The sequence below is a fragment of the Tamandua tetradactyla genome, chromosome 17, assembly GCF_023851605.1.
Source record: "Tamandua tetradactyla isolate mTamTet1 chromosome 17, mTamTet1.pri, whole genome shotgun sequence".
Classification (NCBI taxonomy): Eukaryota; Metazoa; Chordata; class Mammalia; order Pilosa; family Myrmecophagidae; genus Tamandua; species Tamandua tetradactyla.
This window is the reverse complement of record NC_135343.1, coordinates 76,272,538-76,296,082: the sequence shown is the minus strand read 5'-3', so window position 1 is coordinate 76,296,082 and position 23,545 is coordinate 76,272,538. Positions and strand designations below refer to the sequence as shown.

The 23,545-nt window shown below is 51.7% G+C and overlaps 1 protein-coding gene across 1 annotated transcript in view; it reads left to right on the top strand.

The window, feature by feature from the left end:
- The window catches only part of GALNT14 (polypeptide N-acetylgalactosaminyltransferase 14), a 229,470-nt gene that overhangs the window by 186,837 nt on the left and 19,088 nt on the right, over window positions 1–23,545 (top strand). Inside the window, exons 5-10 of the mRNA XM_077134982.1 lie at window positions 1,350–1,415; window positions 1,592–1,713; window positions 9,782–9,869; window positions 10,505–10,589; window positions 12,670–12,773; window positions 22,269–22,395. Of these exons, the coding sequence (XP_076991097.1) occupies window positions 1,350–1,415; window positions 1,592–1,713; window positions 9,782–9,869; window positions 10,505–10,589; window positions 12,670–12,773; window positions 22,269–22,395 (592 nt within the window). The remainder of the gene's footprint in view (window positions 1–1,349; window positions 1,416–1,591; window positions 1,714–9,781; window positions 9,870–10,504; window positions 10,590–12,669; window positions 12,774–22,268; window positions 22,396–23,545) is intronic.

Genomic DNA, 23,545 nt, shown 5'->3' with positions numbered 1-23,545 from the left:
TGCCGACGCCTCCTGGGAACCGTCATCCCGGCAGCCTGGGTGCAGTTTCAGGCGGTGAGCCACACCAGGAGAAACCGGGGGTGGGCACTGGGGACAGCTCCGAGTTCCAGGAGCACGGCGTCTGTCCCCCACCCCCACCCCCCAGCACTACTGCTGCTGGTGATTGAGCGCAGGGAGACACCACCCTCCGGGCTCCACTATGTACAGGCTGGGAACTATCGCGGGTTGTCACACCCTCAGAACCTCTGAAACTGATGTAAGGGGATTGGGCGCCAGATCCAGGTAAGATCTGGGCTCTGAGTTCTGTAACCTGATGACCTGATGCCCCTTCCTGAGTGGGGGAGGGGCTGGAGGTGGGGTTGCCTGGTGCTGAGGCTGGAGAAGGCGATGCTGCTGGATGTAGGGGGGCACTTAGAGGCAGAAGAGCTCGGTGGTTAGAGTGTGGACCCTCGAGCCAGACTGCCTGGGTTCAAACCCTAAGCCTGTCACTCGGGAGCTGTGGAGTTTGGGCAAATTACGACCCTCACTGTGCTACAGTTTCCTTATCTACCAAGTGGAAATAGTAATAGTATATACGAATTATATAATAACAGTGTACAAGAGTGTGTTAACACATTTAAAGTGCTTAAAATGGTTCCTGGCACCATTTTAGAGGAAGCCTATATAAAACTTTTCGATCATGCTTTAGATTTCAGAGCCAGGCTGAGAGGCTGATTTTGGTAAACTAAAGAAACAAAACCAAAATGGCGGGTCAAGATGGGAAGTTCAAAACTAGGGAATTGGTGCACAAAAGGAACGGTGGGGCAGGCAGGCAAGGTAGTGGGCCACCAGGGCAAATGGCTCAGGTGGTGTCCCCTGCCCACCTCCCGCTCATATGTTGGGGAACCAAGCCCACTCAGTACAATGGCCTTAACAGAAAAAAATAGGATCTCCTGTATTAAAAGTTGAAGGAAACTCCAAAATTTATCTCATCCATTCTCTGGCCTCCCAGCATTTTATTACCCGTTTATTACCAGATTATTATCTCATACTTTTAATGAGCTATAGAAGACAAATGTCCCCAACTAACCATTCCAAAGTTTCCCATCTGGAAAATTTTCAAGCAGCACAGAGGTCCCTCTGTATGTCTGATCGACTCCAAAGAACCCACGTGGGGCCTCCTCACACTGACAAGCCTCCTCGTATGAAAGTGAAGCCCAGAAGCCCCTTGACTCAGGACAGGACACTGCAGCTGGGGTGGGCGGGAGCAGAACTTCCCTACCTGCTCCTCAGATCCACCTGCAGTGCCCACTGTCACTGTGGGGGTGGATCCCCAGACACTCACCCAGCATGACCTCCTGTCTCCGCAGCCAGTGACTGCCAGCAGCTCATTAAGCTGCCCAAGGTGAAGTGCTTACGCAACAAGGAGCGGCAAGGTGGGTCCAGCCTGCAGTGCTGGGAGGGACCTCGGTGTGTGGGTGTGTGTGTGTGTATGTGTGTGTGTGTGTGTGCCTGTTGGGTGTGAGGACGAAATGCTGGGTGCTTCCCCCGTGGTCTTGCTGGATGAAAGGGTGACAGTGACGCCCACTTGGCCATGTGTCCCTGCCTGCAGGTCTGATCCGGTCCCGGATTCGGGGTGCCGATGCTGCCCAAGGCGCCACCCTGACCTTCCTCGACAGCCACTGTGAGGTGAATAGGGACTGGCTCCAGCCCCTGCTGCACAGAGTCAAAGAGGTGCGGAGACTGAGGCACAGGGGTGCACGCTGTACCCCTTCCTTTTCCTCCCGGGAGGTGGGTAGGACAGATGCCAAGGGTTGGAGCAAGGATTGCAACCTGTTTGTTCTGTAACACTGGGGCTACCTGCTAAGTCACCTGCAGCTGACTGTGTGACGCACACAGCTTCCTGGGCAAAGATGGGTGCTGTTTCTCTCGGACAGAGAGAGTTTCCAGAAAAAGAGGCCCTGTGAATGCTTCTGGGGGAAGGAGGCTGGAGAATTAGTCAGGCTTCGTCCTCCGCTTCCTGAAGCCTGTCTTACCTCTACCGACACATCCTTAGTGTTCCCCTCCCCCTCCCCCAGAGGCCCCACGTCAAGGCAGATGGGCTGGATGCTGAGACTGCTCGACCCCTTGCCTCTTTCTGCTTCCAGTTACTTCTCTGGAAAGTGGGGGAAAAATAATTTTTCCCATTATTATTTTGTATCCCCCAAAGTCTGTTAGCTGCCCTACTGTGTGCACACCCAAAATGCAGCGTGGGTTGGGGGTGCGTCTGCGTTGTAACCAGCATTCGGCCTGACGCACTGACTGTACTGACGTACTGACTCTTTCAGCTGCCCTGCACACAGGGTCAGGAACTTTAACATGCCCATTTCACAGGAGGGAAAACCGTCTCAGGGGAACAAAATGACCTGACGTTGCTTAGCTGGAACCTTCAGCACCAGCACACTCGTTCTGGCCTGAGCAGCACCTTCCCCCGGCTGTGGGTATCTCCTACCTGGTACCTGCGGTGGCCCGTGGCTTCCTAGGGGCATAGTGCTGGTGTTAAGAGGATGAAAGGGTTGAAATATGCACCTTCCTCCAAAGACAGTTACTCAATCCTCACCAACATCATTCACTGCAATGAGAGATCTTTTTGGTGGAATTATGAAGTTCTTATCCACAGGCCTAGATGTTAAAAACCCATCTGGCAGGAAAAAAATTTAAAAATAATAAATAAATAAATAAAAACCCATCTGGCGACCTGAGATTGGGAGGGTTTGTACACGTAGCGTTGTTTAGAAAAAAACCCCTCCTCCCCTCTTTTTGAAGGAATCCAGGTGGAGAAGTCTAGACTGAGACAGGCTAACTCATGAGCAGATCCTTTGCTGAAGGGGAATTCTCCCTGCACTGCAGGCCCCTCTGATCTGCCCGTTCCCTTTTCCTTGCCCCTATGGTCCCTTCCAGTCTGCCCAGCCTCAGCATTCTTCCCCGGCCGTCTGCTCTAACACAGCTGGGCTGCTCCTATCCCGGGTCTGCCCTTCACTTCCCACTACTCCGTCTCTGGCCAAGTCCTTCCTTTCCCTGCATCGCCCTTCTCTGCCTCTCCAGCTGTCCCAACCACCTTATACTTCAGGGCCCCTACATGTGTCCCCTCCTCCAGGAAGCCTTTCCTGACTGCCATAGTGACCACTCCCGGCAGGAATTGGCCACTTGGCCCTACAATTTCCCTTCCTGAGTTTATAGATCTCTCACTGATCGCCAGCCTCTGGGGGCACCAGCCAGCCCAGAGTGGCCACGTGCCTATCATGGAGCATGTACCCAGGCTGCAGAAATGACAATAAAACACCAGAGGCAATGGGGAGGCAGGTACGGTTGGAATAGGGGGAAAGCAACCCTGCTCCCTGCCCCTAAATTACTTCACACACACTGCCTGCGAAGACATTTTAGCCAGGGTCCCGAGGGTCGTGCAGCAGGAGGGGCAGCATGGGTCTGTGTGCACAGGTTTGCAGTAGGCTTCAGGTGGGGAGGTCACAGAGGGGAAGAACTGAAAACCCTACCTGCAGTGAAAGTTTTTGTGAGAAGAAATATGGAAGACACCTTGGTGCTTCACGGATATTGCAGTGAGACAAACTCCACTTTTGGGGTTCCTGGTCCAGGTCTCTCCTGAATTCAGGCCTGGAATTCAGAAACCTGAGCTTGCTAAAGAAACAACCACAGAGGGTTCAAGTTTGCAGACTCAGAACTAAGAAGAAAAGTTAGAAAATCGAGAAGTATTTAGCTGGGGAAGAAAAGGAGTAGGAGATAGAGGAGATGTGTCCATTTATAAGAAGGAGACAAGGGGTCTCCTTCTATTTAAACCGAGATCATATGAAAAAGGATTAGATGTGACACCCAGGAATGTGGTTCAGATATGTTAGAAAGCCGCGTGGCAGAGGAGCAGAGAAGGCTGCCAGATCTCTCGCTTTCCATTACAAAGGCAATCCACAGTCATTTTCGAAATTTTCGAAAATACAGAACATTAGAATGAAAGTTAATCAAAATTCTACCATGCAAAGGCATCCGCTATTAACATTTCTCTCCACTGAGGACCTTTCTCCCTGGGCGGAAAGGGTATTTTTTCAGAGGCAATTATACTCTATTTATATGATTATATTCTGCTTTTTACCCGTTAGCTTTATACATTAGCATTTCCCGAGCAATGTTCCTCAGGCGATTTGCCCTTTGCGTGGAATGACAGGTTGTGTTGTCGTACACGCTGAAGGAATCCTGAAGTTCCTCTCCCAGGAGAAGTGATGGGTGAGGGGCCGTAGCTCTTCACTCTTCACCCCCTTGGAGACCCCCGCCCCAGCCGTTGCCTCTGAGGACAGGGCCATCACGGCCTCTGCCCTGGGTTGACTATTTTTTCATTATAGGAAAGCACCCATAACATAAAATTGGCCATTTCAGCCACTTTCGCGTGTGCAATTTAGTAGCACTTAATCCGTTCGCAGTGTTATGCAATCATCACCACCAATTACTTCCAGAACCTTTTCACCACTCGTTAGCAGTTGCTCCCCATTCCCTTTCCCTCCAGCTCCTGGCCTCCACCCATCTGCCGTCTGATGTGAGGCTTTGTGTCTGTCTTTGTGCACTAAGTCCAGGGTTTTCAAGGAGCATATAAGGTTCGTCCACATTGTAGTGGGTGTCAGGCCTTCTTTCTTTTTTTACGACTGAATAATACTCCATTGGGTGGATGTACCACCATGTGTTTATCTGCTGACCAGTTAAAGGATACTTTTGCTGCTCCTAGCTTTGGCCATTGTGAATCGGTGGGCAAGTATTTGTTTGAGAACCTGTTTTCAGTTCTTTTGGGATCTTTACTCAGGAGTGGCATTCCTGGGTCATGTAGTTATTCACTGTTTAATTTACTGAGGCCCCACCTGCAGGCTGACCTTGGCCCTGGAGGATGTGTTATAGGAGATTTTCTTTTCTCGGTTTTCTCGGAAAGCCTGAGCAAACCCGGAGAGCCCCTTTCCATCCAAGTGGCTCAGCTAGACTTCCCCCACCGGCCTGAAAAATGCTCTCACCCAGGGGCTGTGGCCATCCATCAGGCCCCACTCCCACCCCAACCCCTAGTTCCAAGCCTTGATTTCTTTCCAAGTGTGAGCACTGACCCCTCCTCAGGGGTCAGCCGGCCTGAAGACTGAGCTAGGTCTCTCAGGCCAACTGCCTCAGTTCCCAGCCACTATGGGAGCTAAAGCTCTAGCAACAAAGAGATCAGTCTGACAAGGCTGGGAGCTGTCATCGGGCTCTGGGCCCCCACCCCTACCCCAGGGCTGCAGCGGTCTCAGGTTGGGGGTGGGGGGGGCTGCAGAGATTTCCCTCTGGATGATGCCAAATGGGCTCCTCTGAGCCATTCTCTCTGCGCGTGGGAGGGTGGCTGTGACTTTCTATGCATCTTGTCCCAGAATAAAAAGTGATTTGATCTTGTGAGTGGAAGTGGAAAATGTAAACCATAATTGGAGTTCGGGATTTTCAAAAATAGCGATAGGAAAGAGAATGGGCTCGGGCTGTCATCAGCTGTTCTCAGCTGGTGTTTTACATATTGAAAATCTCCCCAATTTACCTTTTCTCTCCTTCAATTACATGATGATACTTGAAACTAGCACCAAGTTGAGTTTAAAAAATATACATATATATGCTTTGCTTTTTTTCCCTCCTCATCTGCGTTGTTCCTTAGAAGGAAAAAAAAACGATTTTATGATGTCCCAATCCCTGAGGCATTTGGTGAATTTATAGAAATAGTAGCCTGCATAGTGTTCAAAGCCCTTCCTCACGCTTTCCTCTCTCGTTCCTCACAAAAGGCCCATTGGGAAAGCAGGACAGTTCTGCAAATAATAACTTGTCTTCATTTTGTAGATGAAGAAATTGAGTCCTTGGGCGTGTGCGGATGTGCTTCAGGCCGCAGCTATTCAAGGTGGCGGGGCTGAGCCTGGAGCCCAGGTTTCCTGACAAATAGTCCAGGTGTCCCGGCCCTGCCCCTCCATGGCACCACCTCCAGGAGCCTCTCTCCAGGAGACCTTAAAGTTTGTGTCTAGATGTGACTAGATCCTTCTAGAGTGTTTCTCTACCACAGTTGATACGCTTCTAAAATGTAACAGGCCCTCCATAATGTGGGTTGGCTAAATGAGTGCGTGATCGTCTCTCTAGGAGTTTTTGACTGCCCCATTGATCATGTGCTTTAAATACGTGACTCAGTGGAGAAATGAGGAGTTGAGCCACAGCTGTGATTGAAGGCCAGTGGCCGTGCGTTCACCATCTGCCATTCCTCCCTGGGAGGGCCCTGGTAGGAGCTGGGGTTTGTGGGCATGTGGGAGAGGGGGCTGTAGTCCAGAACCTTCTAGAAATTCCATAAGCCATCTGGTGGATCTTAAGTGTGAATCTAGCTTTAGGCCAGCCTCCTCGATCCTCCAGGCAGGGACCTGTGGCAGGTCTGGGTATTTTTATTTTTATTTTTTGAGGCAAGGCCATCTTGTTTGGCTGTGATAGACCCACCTGCCTTTCTGTCGGCCACTGACACAATAGTAATAAATGCCCTCTCTCAGCCAAAGCTGATTGAACACCTGCTCCCCACAAAGCTCCAGGCTGGGGCTCAAGGGGTGTAAAAGTGGGGGTCACAGAGAGGCTCTGACGGTGGTTTATAAAGTTCCTCTGCAGCTCCCCTCCAAGGTCACGCCTCCACACAGCTTCAGCCCCAGGCATCCCTTGCTGTCTGTCTGGTCTCCACGACTCCAAGTTGTGACAGGAATAATAGAAGGACAATCCTCGGGACTTAGGGGGAGAGTGCATAGACATCTGTCACAGCCTTGGAGACAGAGTCCATGGGTGGGGAAGCCCGTGGCCAAGGTGAACAACTGGCACTTTTTACTCTGCATTTCAGCTTCCACATATTCAGGAAATATTTAAAAACAAACAGGATTTCAACCTGTGGGTCTACAAGACCACGCTCAGAGTACAATAACTTGCTAGGACTCTCAGAACCCAACAAAGCTGTGACACCTGTGATTACGGCTTCTTGCACTGAGAGGATACAGATTAAAATCAGCAACAAGAAACACGCATAGGGAGGGTCCAGGAGACCCCAGGAGGAAGCTTGTATTCGCCCTCTCTCTGCAGATAGCGCTCACTTCTCTCCAAACTCTGTATGGCATTATGCGCAGAGTATTGCCAACCGGGGAAGCTCACCCAAGCCTTGGGGTCTGGAGTGTTTCCTAGAGGTCAGTCACACAGCATGGCTGACTGCACATGTAGCTGACCTGAGTTCTGTGCCCCTCCAGAGCTCAAGCTTGCTTGGCATGGTCCAAGGCCCCACCATAGCCTACACCATTTGCATTGACTATCTGAAACAGCCCCAGATCTCCAAGAAAACAAAGTCACTCTCATCAGGCAAGACATTCTAAGGGGCTTCAAGGTCACCTCCCAGGACCTGGGCAAGGACCAAACCTTCCTTTACTACACAAAGACCTACATCAGACATGGTATAGCAGCAGAGGCCCCAAAACTCAGCAAGCAAAGGTAAAATGAGGACTTTGTCAGATGCACGGAAGGGCAGCTTCTGAATTTCTAGGAACAGTTCAGAATTAGGTCACAAGAATATCTTTGGGTGTGTGTCAGCATGTAAGTATTTGTGTCCATTGGTTGGGTATGTTTGTGTGTGTGTGCAAGCAGTGTGTTTGTGCATATGGACACTCAATGATAATGGCACAAGAGAAGCCCCAGAGGAACTGTGCCAGCTTGGCAGGTGCAGTGCATTGAAAATGAACATTTCTTTCCATGGGGGCCAATTGGTTTTCAGAGGCAGCATGTTACTGTCAGAATGAGTCAATGTGGGAGACTGAGGGCCAGATTCAGTCTGTGGACTTAAAATCAGGCACTTGGTGAATCTGAAGCTTAAAATCAGAAGACAATCTCATTTAGGGGAGAGATTGAACCAGGAAATTAAATGGCTTCAAAGAGAATCACAAGTTCCTACCTGTGCCAGCCAAAAGGTGTAGGTGCAGGGGATTGTAAAAACCTTCCCACCTGGTCCACCTGAGACCTGGTGGTTTTCCCACGCAGCTTGATTCCCATTTAGCTGTCCAAGAGCCTCCACATTCACAGCTGAGCTGTACTATCCATGGGTCCCAGATTTCCCCCTCCTACATGCCAAGAGCAGAGGTACGCACCCAGGATTGGGAGACAAATATATACTCAGTGCCTTGACTGCCCCCCAGGGACTGGCTTATATATTTGGAAACTGATCCTTGATGATTCTGATGCCTACAGAGAGACCTGGGAAAGTGGCAAGAGATGAGGCTGAAAAGCTAGGCACAGGCCTATTTTTATGGTCTTCCGTGCCAGCAAAGGACTTAAACCTTTTCTTACAGGCAGATGATGATTTTAGCAGTTGAGTGGCAGAGTCAGATGTACATATCAGAAAAGACAACTTTGGCAGCCATGTGTAAAATGAAAGAGGAAGAGGACTGTATTAGTTTACCAGCTGCTAAGACAAATACCATACATTGGGAATTAAAAGATAGGAATTTATTGGCTTGCAGTTTTGAGGCTAGAAGTCCTAGGAGGAGTCAACAAGGCAATGCATTCTCCTTGAAGACTGGCGTTCTGGGGTTGGCTGCCAGTGATCCTTGGTCCTTGGCTTTTCTGTCACATGGTCATGCACACGGTGGCATCTTCTCCTTTCTCTTCCAGGTTCTGTTGACCTCCACTTCTGGCTGCTCCCCATGGTTTCTGTGTCCAATTTCCATTGCTTATAAGGACTTCAGTCATATTGCATTTAAGGCCCATCCTCATTCCTTTTGGGCACACCTTTACTAGTGACATCTTCAAAAGTCCTCTTTGCAAATGGGTTCACACCCCAGGACCAGGGGTTGGGACCTGAAAACATGCCTTTTGTGGGGGAACGTGATTCAGTTCCCAAAAAGGATGAAATAGGAAACTGGGATTGTGAGGGAGGGGCTTAGGAGTCCATTGTGGTACTCCAGGCAGGAAGGTATGGAAGACTGGCAAGGGGGAAATAAGCAATTTTCAGTTTTAGAGTTTGATTTAGCAAGATGTAATCCAGTTGATGGGGAGGGGTGAAGCTTCTTATTTTAGTGCTGGGGAAAACAGGAATGTGACAGTTTGAGAGGAAACTTAGGAAAAGGGAGATATCAGGGAGAAGATGGTGACGCCACCATCTGAGGATCTTGTGTGATGGCCACATGGGAGAGGCCAATGCTGTGTTTGAGTCTGGTATTGGAGGGAAGTCGTAGAGGGAGGTGGGGATTTGAGAGTCTCTGTTTCCAGGTAACAACCGAAGTTAGTAATCTCTGGAGCTGCCATTCGTCAGCTTGTCCACAAACTCTAGCTAGCGAGACGCTTTCCCAGAGAATGAAGGTATTTGGAAATTCTATGAAGTGCCCCTGTGTGCCTGTGTGGCTTTGGATCTTGGGACTGCAGCCTTGGGGACGTCTGTCTGTCTGACTGTCTTCTGCCCATGAGGGCCTCCCTCACATAGATGAACTTACAGAGCCCCCTTCCTCCTGGTTCCCTCTTTCTCCATGTGCAGTGCTCTCCAGCCCACCTCCACCATCTCTCCACCCATCTGTAGATGTCCACTGGGTCCGAGAAGTCCCCAGGAGTCAAGGATGAGCTCTTAGTGTTTTAGACATGAGAGCTAGAGAAGTCTCTGTGGCATGACCCGTTTCATCAGTGAGAAAATGAAGATGCAGAGATCGAAGGCCACAAAGCCCGTCTCTGGCGCTTGCGGGGTGAGGTCCTCTGACTGATGCCTGGTGTTGGTTCACAGGACTACACGCGGGTGGTGTGCCCGGTGATCGATATCATTAACCTGGACAACTTTAAGTACATCCAGACTGCAGCAGAGCTCAGAGGCGGTGAGTGGACCAATGCCTTCTTTCATCTTCCAGTCGTGGCTTCAAAGCGGGGCAGTGAGGAAGAGGCTCCTAATGGACGGTCTGGGACATCTGACCCTGCGTCTTGTAACAGGTCCACCTTGGCCCTTGTGATTTGAGACTGTGAAAGGAAGGTCCTGGGAGTGCCCAGGATACTGCTGGCCTCTAGAGCTTGGGCCCTAACCAGGGCTTACCCCCCAGGGCCTCAGGGCATGGGTGGTGGCAAGGATCCCCTGGCTCCATGGGTACTACCCTTTCCTAGGAGCCAACCACAGCGCTCCGCCTGGTGCCTGGTGCCATGCCCACCCCTGGACTGGTTTTTGGGTGACTCAGATAGTCGGAGACGCCTCTCCCAAACCCCATGCTTATGCCTTCCTGAAGCTCATGGCGATGGGCAAACGTGGCTCCCTGTCCTCTGCCCTTCCTTCCCCACTCCCACCCAGCAGAGAGGATTTAGAGAGGCAGCTGTGAAATGAACATTTGGCAGCTGTGTTCTGATCAGCCTAAGTGACCGGCTCCCTGGGGAGCCTGGGTACTTTCTTGAAAAGGTGCAGAATGGCTAAGTTCTGCAAGGTGCTTCTGAGAGATCAAACCAACCCACTGATGCTGTGTTGCAGGGTTTGACTGGAGCCTCCACTTCCAATGGGAGCAGCTCTCCCCAGAGCAGAGGGCTCGGCGCCTGGACCCCACTGAACCCATTAGGTGAGTAGGAAGAGTCAGCACAGAGCACGAAGGAAGAGGGGAGTTGCAGATTCACCATCGCATGGTCTTTCTTAGGGTCACATGGTATAGGAGGCCTTCTATACAGATGCTCAAAAGATTGGAAAGAGATGAAGAGAACCCATTGCCAAGCCATCTCAACCTTTTCCCTATATTAGGAGGCTTCCACCTTCATGGGGACTTCTCTCCATCTTCATGGGAACTAGTAGAATCCAGTGCTGAGGAGTATGTTCCCAGCAGTGTCCACCCGCACATGTGCCATCGTGTACTTGCACTTCTTGCTTAATGTTGGAGAGCCCAAGGCGGTCCCATTGGGAAAAGATGGTCCACTGGTGCAGGGGCAGCCCAGGAAAGTGCATTCAGCCACTGCTGTAAGTGGAGGTTGACATCAAGGTGCTGCTTTTCCAGGGCTGTTAGATGGCTCTGTCCTCACCTGCGTTCTCTCGTCCAGTCCCCTCGGTGACCCTCCGCTCATGGTGGCAAGGTGGCAAATAGAGCCTGACGGCCCATCCTTGGGGCCCGTCCATGGGGGGAGCCTGTGGCCTTAGCACTGAGAGTGGATGACCTTGCTGATCCTGTCCAACCCTGAATGGTAAGCATGTCCCAGGCCCCTTGGGAATCTCCAAGCTAAAATGTGTCACCTCAGCTGGGTGTCAGGAGCATGAGAAGACTGCAAGGAGGACTACGGAAAAGGCCACAGGATGGGGAATTTTCAGGTCAATGATTTAGGAATGCCTAGGACCTGTCAACAGCATTTCTGGTGCCGGCCATGTAGTAATGTTTGATAATTTCCATTAAATTGACAAGTCAAATTGAGGACCAAATTGGCTCTAAAGAGCTGAATCCACAGCAGAGAGATGGGTGGGCACTCCGAGAACTCCGCTGGGACCTGCAGCTCATGTATCACCAGCCCTCCTCCCTGCCCCAGCCTTAGAGAACTAGAGAGATGCGAAGAGGAAGATTGGAGCCAGATGGCACCACAGATAATGTCCATTATTTCTAGACAGACAGCAGGAGCTTCTTCCCGGGCTGAGCATCCTGCAGTGCCCAGCAGCCCCACGGCTGTCAGTCTTGACAACTCAAGGTTTCAGACCAAGCCCAGGGCAAAAGCTGTGCTTGGGGGTGCTGTGGGGGGAGTCCCTTCTCTGTCCCTGGGGTGACCTTCTCAAGGCATTTTCTCTTCTGGGGGGAATATCTCTGCCCCTCTGAGATACTCCCAGGATTAGACCAATTCCAAGGGAGCCACATGGTGTTGTGGCATTGAAAAGCCTGGATTTCAGATCTGCTCTTCATCCACGCACTGGGGGAAAATTCACTTCCTGCTCTGGACCGGCTTAATGAGGAGCCAGTTTCCCGAGGGCTTGGCCACTTACCCCAGCCTGCTCTGTGTTAGTAGACACTGCTCTGCCTGTGTTAGTAGACACTGCTCTGCCAGGGCAGCTCCGCGAGTGTCCTGATTTTAAGAGGTTTCTACCTCCTGGGGACTTGTCTTGCAGGCATACTGCCTGACTTGTCAGATTATTTTCTTGGACTCCGTTAGCCTAGCCTGTCTCCCTCTTCAATCCCTTTCGTTTCTGAGTGGCTTCTCAGACATCTCTCATAGCAAATGGGGGCTCAGGGAGGTTGGAGTACAGCCCCAAGGAAGGAAAATGAAGATGAAGGATGATGGGGGGAGAGAGCGGGAGAACGTCCCATCTCATGACCTGGATGTGCTGTGCCACCTCTGCCCTTCTCCTCTGCCCTCGTCGGTGTCCCCCTGCCCAGCACCTGCTCACGGGGCTCCCCAGTGGCCCTGCTGGACAGAGGTGGCAGGAAAGTCCTGCAGAGGCTCCCCCGGCCCTCAGAACAATTTTCTAGAGGCCAACCAGGGAATTAGCCCATCTGCAAGGTCAGGGAATTGGCAGTCTGAGCGAGAACACTCTGGAGCCGCTCTTGTCTGAGGTCATTGGGAAATTTATTGGCCCTTCCGGAGAAGAAAAGAAATAGGAGGGAAATGGCCTTGCATTGTGGGCTTCCTGGGCAGGTAACTGAGTCTCCCTCTTTTTTTCCTTCAAATGCGCAGGACTCCAATCATAGCCGGAGGGCTCTTCGTGATGGACAGAGCCTGGTTCAATCACCTGGGCAAATATGATGTGGAAATGGACATCTGGGGTGGGGAGAACTTCGGTGAGTTACAGCCCTCTCCCTCCCGACCTTCAGTCTCTGGGCATCCCGGAGGCTGCCTCTGCCACCGTCCCCGGGGCCTCTCTGCGTCCTTGGATCTGTCCCTGAGCTGACACGGTTGTGGGTCACTGAGTGAAGCCCAGGAAGACGATGAGTCCACTCTTTTGGGGGAAGGCTAGGTGGTTGCTGGAAGGGTGGAGGTAAGCAGGGAGCTTCTTCGTGCAGCCGTATGGGTGCTGAGTGCTAAAGAAGTATGCCTGGGTAGTCTGCTAAGGGTAAAGCCAGGTGCAAAGGCTGGGAAGACAAAGGAGGAACCCCAAATCCTAAAGGCTCAACCTAGGGGCCTGGAACTTTAGTATTCGGAGTTGGAAAGAGACTGCTCAGAGAGAAAGGATCAGGCATGAATAAAGCTCTTAGCGCAGGGTTTTACATAAGCTTTCTATTCATTGCCACAGAAACACAGGTGGCAGGGTGGGGATATTGCCTTGAACAAAGGTTGGGGGCAAAGTGGCTGGGTCACGGGGCCCAAAACAGCGCAAACAGAGGGGCAGGTCTGGCGACATTGATTTAGGGCTGAAATTTGCAGCCACAGGAGAAAGAGCACAAACCCATTCCATCTAGTCGGGGTCACAGAGTGACCCTCATTTTCTGCATGTTCTAAAAGTGGAGATCATAACCTACTTCTTGGGATTGTTGAGAAAACCCTTTGAGACAAGGATGCCAACCCTCTGGGCAATCAATGTTAGTTTACTTTTCTTCGTTCTGGCAGTCGAGACCTCAGAGATTCCTAGAATCTAAGCTCCACCAGGACAGGGGTTTTGTGTTTTTATTCCTGCCTGCAGCGCCATTGCTTAGAACCGTGCCTGCCACATCGGAGGCCTTCAGTAGCTTTTTGTTGAATGGATGCATCACAGAAGAGGAAGAGCCCCTGAGGCTCAGGCCCCTTGCCCTCCCTTGGCCCCGGAGCTTCAGCCTGGCATCTGACAGTAAACCTGCCCATTCTCTGCGGCCCTGCTTTTCTCCCTGTCTGGCCTCCAGAGTGTTTTATGGCTTTCTGTCCCAGGCACTGAGTGTTATTTCCCAGAAATGTGTGGCTGCTGGTCTGACCCACAGCATCTGTTCTCCCAGACTGGGCAGTCTAGAGACATGCATCACAGAAGTTGGTCTCCTGCCATATGGGGGCCAGATTGGAAGCTGGGCAAACGGAGCAGCAAACTCCCACCCCACTCAGCGAATGGGGACCCAGCCCACGAGGACTTCCAGAAGATGATGGGGGGGTGGGGGGTGGGATTTGAGGGCCGGCCCGGAAGAACCCGTGAGTCCAGACCGACCCTTGGCATTCTCACTGGACAGAGGCAACTACGTATTCTTAGAATTGTAGACCTTCCTGCAACCCTTGGTAATGTGTCCTAGCCTTTTCTTCTGGCCGGCAAATGATTTCTGTCTGCAGTTTCTTGAATAGACAGCAGCCATCCAGTCTCTGCTTGAGCATCACCTATGAGGATGCGTGCATGGCTCCACAGTGCAGCACTGTCTTTTGTTGAGGATGTTTTGCTATTGAATTGTTAGAAAATTCTTCTAGGCAGAAGCCTTCCCCACCCCCCCCCACCCCCCAACTTCTATCTGTCAGGGCTTGCTCTGCCCCCTTGAACTGTGCAGAATGGATTGCTCCTTTTTCCACAGGGCAGTCACGTCTGGATTCCCAGAAGCACAGTGTTTTTATGATGGCATGTTCTAGTCCCACCGGTGCCTTTGCACTGCTGACATACAGCATCTGCTCAAATCAAGTAGCAATCTCATCTCGTCTGCTGCGGGAGGGTCTGCTATTTTAACAAGTGCTGATGCAAACAGGGAGGATGGGAGGGATGCCAGGGAGACCTTGGAGACACGCTGTACATTCATCACAAACTTTTGTAAACCACAAGAGGGGCCCTGGAGACAGCTATCACCGGAATACTTTGTTTTCTCCCACCCAGCATTCCGTTGTGTAAGGACCAGCTAACAGCACTTGAAAGCCATTTCTGTTTGTTTGTGTTTTTTTTCTGGCTTTTGGTTATTGCTGTTGTTGTTTTTGTATTTTATGTGCCAGTAAATCCAGTGCTTTTCCAATGGTGGATCCATCATGAGGTCAGCATCAGATCTGCGGGTGGGAGTATAGAAGCCCCGAGAACATGCAGGTGGGATTTGAAAGAGAGTCCATACAGGATGGGGTGATACCCAGAGGTCTAACTGGGGCTTGTAACTGATGCTTCAGCTGCAAAAGGGAGATGGTGCAACGGGGTGCAGGTAGGTGCATGTAAGAGGAAAGGAATCCCAACTCCAGGCGTGGCAGGAGCCCACTGTCCCCAGCCTCCACGCAACCTGTCCGGAAGATCCACTCCCGTCAGCCTCACTCACATCCTGCTTCTCTCCATCCCCACCAGTGTCTCCTAAATGGTCCCGCCAAATCCATCCTCCCTTGTTCCAGCCTCCTGCAGTCCCCAGCATGTGCCCCCCCGAGATGGCTTGGCCTTTGCCTCCACTCTGCCCCCAGTGCCTGTCCCACGGCCTGGCCCAGCCTGGGTCACCTCTAAGACTAAGATGCTGCCTGCCCTCCCCCATATCCCATCCTCACTGCCGCTCGGCACCCGCCCTCCTCTCCATCACGGGTTCTTAGCCTCCTTCGTCTTTGTTTGTTCTTCTGTGCCCTTCGCTCTGCCCCCCACTGCACCTGGAGCTCTTTAAAGACTAGAAAAGACTAGAACACCTTGTTCAACCAGAAGGTGTTGGTTGCAAAAGTGGGGTCTGGGGTGGCTCAGTGGCAGAGTTCTCACCTGCCATGCTGGAGACCTGGGTTCGGTTCCTGGTGCCTGCCCAAAAAAAAAAGGAAAAAAAGTGGGGGCGGTGCAGGGAAGGGATTCAGGGTGGAAAGAGCGACAATTGCACATGCTGTGGGGCTCCATTTAGAGAGTAGGTCCCCCTGTGTTAGCCGGAGCCCACGGTTAATGGTTCCCTTTAAACCTAATAATAGTAATAATAACAGCAGGTGGAGGGATCTTTCCTTTCCAAGAAACGGGATTTCTCCATGCTGCAGACCTGGTCACGGTGTTGCTTCGACTCTGGACCACAGCACAAAAATCCCCAAGGTTATTGAAAAAAACAGGACCCTGCTCCCCTGCAGGCTGCCCTGCCTCACCCCACCGCCCTTTTCGTCTGCTAAAAGTGGCCCCCGAGGGAGGGACTGACCGAGCAGCCTGTGAGAGCTCAGCTCAGCCCCGCCGCCTGCTCTGGGTTTAAACCAAAGGCCCTGACCCTGCACTATCATTCCCACAAAATATTTCCAAGACTAACTGAATAGTTTCAATAATTACATTAAGGCTCAGCCCTTGAGCAGGCTTTAGGGAAATGTGGCTTTTAAACTATTTTCTTTCAGAAGTTGATTTGCATCACAATTGGATGTTTAAACTCCAATTTACATAACACAGGGTGCCTGTAATGTAGCTTACTCACTTCAGACTGCATCTCACTTTTAGGTTTGAATCTTTCAGAGGTGAAAGGAATCTGCTGCCCAGTAAGACGTGTGTGCGCGTGTGTGTGCATGCGCACGTGTGGGGCTTATGGTTGGGGCACAAAAGAGGAGGCATTGGCGCATGCCAAAGGAGAAGAGGGGATTCGGAATTTAGAATGGGGGTTTCCAAAGCCCGACAAGCATATTGTTCACAAAAGACAATGAGGAGACTCCATCAGTTGAGCAGCCACCAGGACTCACCATCCCCCTGATGCATTAGCAGACATCAGTCTGTCAGGTTTGTGTGTGTGTGTGTGTGTGTGTGTGTTACAGAAAGAACATGGACTGTGGAATCACACAGGCCTATATTTGAATCCCGTGTCATCACTGGCAATCTGTGTGTCTTTGGGAAGGTTTGTTTTTGCCTCACCAACCCGCTTGCCAAGTCTTCTGGTAAGCAGAAGGGGCCCCAAAGATGTTCACCCCCTAATGTCTGAAACCTCTATGTTACATTACCTTACATGGCAAAAGGGACTTTGCAGATGTAAGCAAGTTTACTAATCAGTGCCCTGGAGACAGCGGGGTTATCCAGGATTACCTGGGTGGACCCAAGCTGATCACAGGAGCCCTTGAAAGCAGAGAACTTTCTCCAGCTAGAGGCAGAGGCAATGCAGCAGAAGGAAAAGTCTGAGAAGCTTGAAGCATAAGCTCAGTGCACCATTGCTGGTGTGAAGATGGAGGGAAAACAAGGAAGTAGCTGAGAGAGGCCCCCAACTGACACACAGCAGAGAGCATACGGAGCAGAATCTTGCCGACAGTGTCATCTTCCCCGGAGCCTCTCTGAGAGGGCACAGACTTGATTTCATTCTTGTGAGACCTTAAGCAGAGGCTCAAACCCAGAGCCCCCAACTTCTGACCTAAACAGACCGTGAGATAATAAATGTGCTGTTTTAAGCTGCTGAGTTGTGCAGTAAGAAAAAAGTAGCACATGCCCCACGTCACAGGGCTATTGAGAAGATTCCATTAGATGATGGATAGCCTCTCTGTTCCACCAGGGTGGGCTCCCTTCCCCTGTAGCTACCAGTGAGTGACATTTGTTAAAGGAGGATTGGATCTGACCTCTGGGAATAGTCCATTCATTGAACTTTGTCTTCAGGTCTGATCCTTTCCATGCTCAATGGCTCACGTGTAGGGAAATGCCCTCCTCTGAGACGAGCACCCAAGTCTGATGAAAAGTCACCTTCTGCACCCCCAGAGGAAGGGTAAAGCTAAAGCAGACCCTCGTTCTGTTCCTTGCCTGGACTAAAACCCCAGGTCCAGGGGAGGTCCCTTGGGGTCAACCTTTCCTGCTACTTGGAACTTCCCCAAGTCTAGTTGAGTTCTATCAGAGAGGACAGCGGTGGTTCATTCTCCAGAGGGAAACAACCTTTGCTGTTGTATGGCCACTGTGCCTGGCTAATCCTTCTGTGGAGATAGTGGCCCTGAATTCTGTCTGGATTGTCCCAGATGTTTGGGAAGAGCCATGTTGCTCGCAGATTCAAGGCTGCCTTTTGTGGGCCAGTAAGATCCTCTGTATCCAAGTCCATTCATTCTTTAAAAATAGTAGTGGAGCTTCCTGACCCAGGATGCCCTGAAAAAAGGTCCCGTCTCCACTGATGTATGTGGGGACTTGAGAATAAGGATAGCCAATGAGTGTGTCTCCTTTTGCCCTCACTGTTCTCTACAACTTTGTCCTCGATAGCTCTCAGCTTGGCAAAAGGTGGAACAGATAATATTATTATCTGCATAATATGTGTGTGTGTGCATACTATGTGAGGCTCTGTTTAAAACGAGGCCCCTTGCATTAAGTGGAGCCCATGTTCAATTGTTCCCTTGACCTTTGTTTAGAAAGCAGGTAGTAAGATGAAACCAAAGCCTAGGCAGGTGTAGTGAAAGGCAGCATTTGAATAGCTGTGGTCTGTCTCCTGGGGAGAGCCAGGGCCCCTCTCTCCTGAATTCCTGGGCTTCTCAAGTAGACATTGATTGGGGTAAGCGCTTAGAGGGCCTCTGAGGGCTGGTAGAAACTACGGATAGGTTGAAGAAGAGATAAGAAGGAAGGAGCCTGGGGTGGAGGGTGGAGAGGGCAATTGGCTCTCAAATGTTAGTCTGAAGTTTAAAGAAAGGAAGAAGATAACCGTGCTCCTATGAGGATGGAAAAATTGTTCATCTCCCTGCTTGGAGTTCAGAGTGGATTTGGGCCGGCGTGACATTTATCACAAGGGAGATAATGAGGACGCTGACTCAGCGAGAACTCCCTCCAGCCTCCTCACACAACAGGCTTTGTGACCCCTCCTCCTCTCACTTAACAGAGGTAATCACCTGGAAATGATGACTCCATAGGAGTGACAGAGGCCCCAAGCCGCGTCAAGAAAACCTACTGCCTCCGCTCGGCTGACGGTGGTTCTGGAGACGCTTGTCCAGGTTTCTGTCATGTGGGCACAGTGTTACAGGACTTCTCCAAAGGTTCTGGCAGATACCTGCGAATCTGGGCCTGGCTTCCAGTCCTGGGAGATTACACATCATTGCCCTATAGCGAGTGGTATAGATAAGGGTAGGGCAGCCATTTGTGCTCGGTTTCAAATAATCCAAACTAGAGTCCCTGTAAATCACTACACCATTGTGAAAAACTCCAAACTGCACCCCCCAGGCCACCTCTTGAGTCTGGAAGCAACACAGCAATCCATGTCAGGCCATGTGGCTCAAATAATTCTGAGTTATGATCATCTGGTTACCAGTGTTGAGAATCTCTGAACCCACCTCTGGCTGCGTCCGCTGCCTGCAGGAGAAAGACCTTTGCAGGATTGGATGAATGATTTAGTGAGGTAGAGATGACATAGGTAGTCATATTTTTGTGTTTCTTGCTATTTTGTTGGCTCATGGAAGAGGTTTGGTACCGAGGCAGGGTGGTGTCGGGTACTTAGGGCAAGGAGTTCAGTCCCTGTCTGCTAGCTGTCAGTCATCAGATCAGAACTTCTGCATCATAAATAAAAACAGTACTAACAGCAGCAGAATCATTACAGGGACCAACATGCTACCACCTAAGAAAGAATCTAATAAAGCCTGTCCTGGCAGGAAAGGGGTCCTTCTCCTCTACTGCAAATATTTGCTGAACTCTGATACAATCAAATTGTTTTGGCTGAGGCACCAAAAACAGGAAGATAAGGAAGAGCAAGGATGGTTTTAGGGGTAGAGAAGAAGAGGCAGGGGTGCAGGGGCCTCTGGGAAGATCCTGAGATGGGGAGAAGACGTGCTGTGTCCATTGGTGTCCACGGCTCCCTGCTTGACATGTACAGCCATTGGAAGTTGGTGCTGGAGCCTGGACGACAGCTGGGGCTGAGAGGGTGGATGTGAGCTTTCAGAATCCAGGGGATCTCAGCATCTGGTGAGGTCTCCAGAGGAAGCAGTGCCAGGAGACCAGGAGAAAGGCCAAGAAGGTCCTGGTGACACTACTGTCCAGGGTGCTAGCCTGTGCGTGATTGTGGCAGAGGAGAAGGAATCTAAAGACCCACAGAGAAGCAAAATGCTGGGCCAGGAGGGCATAGGGGAAGAAACCAGGTGTGTGGAGCACGGGGGAAGATGGGGTTGAGCCATAGGTTGTAAGGATTTGCTTTATAGATGAGGAGAGGCATATGTCTCATTTGAATACATGGAGAAGAAGAGACCCTAGCTGGAGCATATGCATATTTTTAGAAGGAAACTAGCACAACATTTTTAGGTTTTATCTAACAAGCAAGGACTCAGTCTCTAGTTTTGAGGGATTAGAGGGTTTTCTATTTTAAGAACTGGAAAACACCCTGCTTTGAGTCCCTGGAGGAGAAAGTAGTTTATCAGAGTTCAGTAGAACTTAGATGAGTCAAGGAAGCCACACGGAGACTCAGATTCACAAATGTCTGAACATAATTCCACTAACCAACCTCTAAGCCCTTCGGCCCCCTCCCTGCCTCCTGGAGTGCGTGCGTGGTGGGTGGTTAAGCTCACTTACCTGCTTAATGACTCACCAGCACCAGCCTGGAAGGGCACGAAGTTCAAATGGTGCCTCAGAAAAATGCCAAGTTATGTGTGTCATGGGCCTTTTTGGAGACTCAGACTTCCAGATATTAAGTCCACGAATGGCAAAGGTCTCCCATGGTAGGAGATGGACCAAAGAAAGCTCTTGCCATCCAGGAGCAAAAGCTCCCCCCCCCCCCGCCATATCCATCTCCACACCTGGTTGCGGAAGGATGGCTCATACTAACTGAAGCTCACCTTTAAGTAGTACTTGGGGTTGCACAATTATTCTTAAAATCCTATTTCATTTGCTCCTGAGAGATCCTGTGAAGCATTTTTATGATCTGCATTTGACATGTGAAGAAGCTAAGCCTTTGCAAGGTTAAGTGAGTTTCCCCAGGGGTCACCTTAGCATCAGCTCTGCTGACCCCCTAAAACCCAGCTCCGCCGGTCTCTTTCTCCTCCATGTTCTTGCCATCATAATGTCACCATCTTGAGAAGGCCGTTCTTCATCTTAGAGCACACGTTTTTCCCACGCAGAGGAAAAACAAGCTTCTTGGGAGTCGGCTGCTGCCTGGTCAAGCATGCCTGGGTGGCCTGGAGAGGGTCACAGCAGTAGGGTTGCTCGAGGAAGTCTTGGTCTCCATTCAGTGGCCTTTGCAAGGACACAAGGATGGAGGCAGGAGGGTGGGTACTGGGAAGTGGAGTGGCTGCGAACAGGTGAGAGGGAGCCAATGTGAACAGAATGGAGAGTTTGAGCCAAGCACCTGCTTTAGAGAGTTGGAATGGAGGGAAGTGCAGGGACAGCGGGAGGAAAGAGGGGACCTGTTGACCGAGGTGGCTGGGAGATGCCGGACATGTGGGGGCCTCGCGGGCTCTGGAGCCCCCCTTCTCCCTGGGCACACCTGGCCTGCTTTCACACAGCCCCTCACGCGGGTAGCCACAGTGGCTTTTCCATGAGCCGGGCTTCAGAATCAGAGAGGACAGGAATTCCCACAGATGGGAAACCTTTCTATCTAGTGGCAAAGCAAGCGGGGAGGGGGATGCAGCCAGTTTTGGGGTGCATCGTCTGCAGAGCATTTAAGCAGTCATAAAACGTTCTGCATTTTATCATCATCACACACTGGCAATTCTAAACAATGTCAGTGATAAAATACGCCTCCTCTCCGAAGCAGGACCCCCTCGTCCCCAACCTCCACTCCACCCCATACCTCTGCTTCCTTCTCCTGGGCAGAATCACTGATTCAGGCCTCCCCTGAGCAGTCTCAGGGGAGAAATGCACACCCACAACCTAAGTACAGCTGCCTCTGCTAACCCCATCCCACCCTCCACCCCACTCTGAGCTTCCTGCAAGAACTCCAGACCAGAGCAAAAAGGATTATGTGTGCAGAAGCCGCTTCCAGGGGAGCACCCCACCACAACCGCTTCATAGCTGTAGCATTTCTCCAGCTGCTGTCAGCTGTGTTACTGTGCAGACTTCCTCCTCCAGGGCTGTGTGGTTCGGGACCCCTTACAGCAGAGGAGAAATGCAGCCTCTGCACTGCAGGGAGCCTCCGTGGACGCCTTGCTCAGGGGCCTTCCGGGAACGTGGTCCTCTCTGCCGCATTCTGGCCATGTGGTTATTTAATCTCAGCCTGTCCTGGGTAGGGGACACTCGTTATTTCTCAGCGCAGTCTCTATCCAAAAAATCCTTTTGTGTTCTCAAATGGAAGGTCTTTCCCTCCCTCAGGTCTCCTCCTTATCACGCGGTCCCTCCAGAGCTCCAAGGCCATTCCTTCCAAGACCGAGATTTACACGGAGTCCCCACCAGCTGGGGGCCAGGGCGCCGCTCAGTGCAGGAAGGAGACGGGGGCAGGTTCAGGTCCCCACCTCCAGGTGCCGGGTGCTGTTCCTTGGCCAGCTCGTGTCACCCTCTGGGGTGTCGGGGTGGTCGCCCCCGCCCCCTGGCAGGCCGTGCGGTGAGAAAGACCTGGGCTGTCTTGCAGAAATCTCCTTCCGGGTGTGGATGTGCGGGGGCAGCCTGGAGATCATCCCCTGCAGCCGGGTGGGGCACGTCTTCCGGAAGAAGCACCCCTACGACTTCCCCGACGGCAACACCAACACCTACATAAAGTAAGTGGGCGGGTGGCCCAGGGCTCTGGTGCCCGAGGCGGGCCACTCCCGGGGATGGGCGGGACCCAGCAGGGGGTTGTCTGACCTCGGCCTCCAGCATCCCGGCTGGGGCACCCGACCCCTGTTTCCATTCATTGACTTTTCCCCAGGACTGGACAGGGCCCAAAGTGGCTGGGTCAGCACCATCCTGCAAGGGCTCTGGGGCAGCTGGGGATGTGGGATTGTTGAGGGGGGGGCACTTTCGCCCCCGAGTTCTAGAAGATCAGCCGTTCCCCTCTTCGGCCTGGGCAGGAGGGGAAAGGCCCCTGGGAAGATGTGGGGAACGAGGAGGGCAAGCGGCTGCACCCTGTGCCTGCTCCTGGCAGGGTCCAGGCAGGGCTGGAGCTGCGTGTTTTCTCACTTGTATGAATGAGTGCAGGCCACCCCCTTCCCCCGCAGTCTTGGAGGAGCGTGGATCTAAGCAGTGGGAAAACAACACCACCTTTTGCAAAAACACAGCGGGTGAGGGAAGAGCGACGGGGAAATCCGCAGGCCTGGGAGGAGCGGAGAAGCAAAAACGGGGCTGCCTCAGCTTTTGAGCTTTTCAAAAAGCAAGAGAGGCTGGGGACACCTGGCATAAGAAAGCGGTGTGGCAACGCCAGTCTGGGAGCAAAGGCTCAGAACCAGAGCCTCCCCACATTGTCGTAGAAACTGGGCCCCGGGCCAGCGGGCATCCCACACGCCACTCGTGGGCAGTTCAAGATGTGGGGCGCAGGCGTCCGTTAAGCAGCTTCCAGTTTGGAGGTGGTTAGTCAGTGGATGGTGCCAGAGAGGGGCTGTCAGCTTCCCTCAGTGTGCCACGAACTGGGCTGTCTTTGTCTATCATTTCTGGCCTGCTAGCTTGGAAGGGCTTCCCCCGATCTTCTGCCAAATGCCTCTCCTCCAAAACAACCACGCTAGCTGGAGGCGCAAGCCCTTTTCCGGTTAAACCAAGCAGGCTCAACACCCATGGGCCCTGGCAGATGCTACCTTCACGCTGGGCCAATCTGCTCGTGGCATCTGATTGCTTTCTGCTCTTTCTCTCTCTCCTTCTCCTGTGTCCTTGCATCTCTGACAGCTCAATGATGACATCGTCAGTGTCTGTCTCTCCTTGCCTCTTATTCTGTGTCCT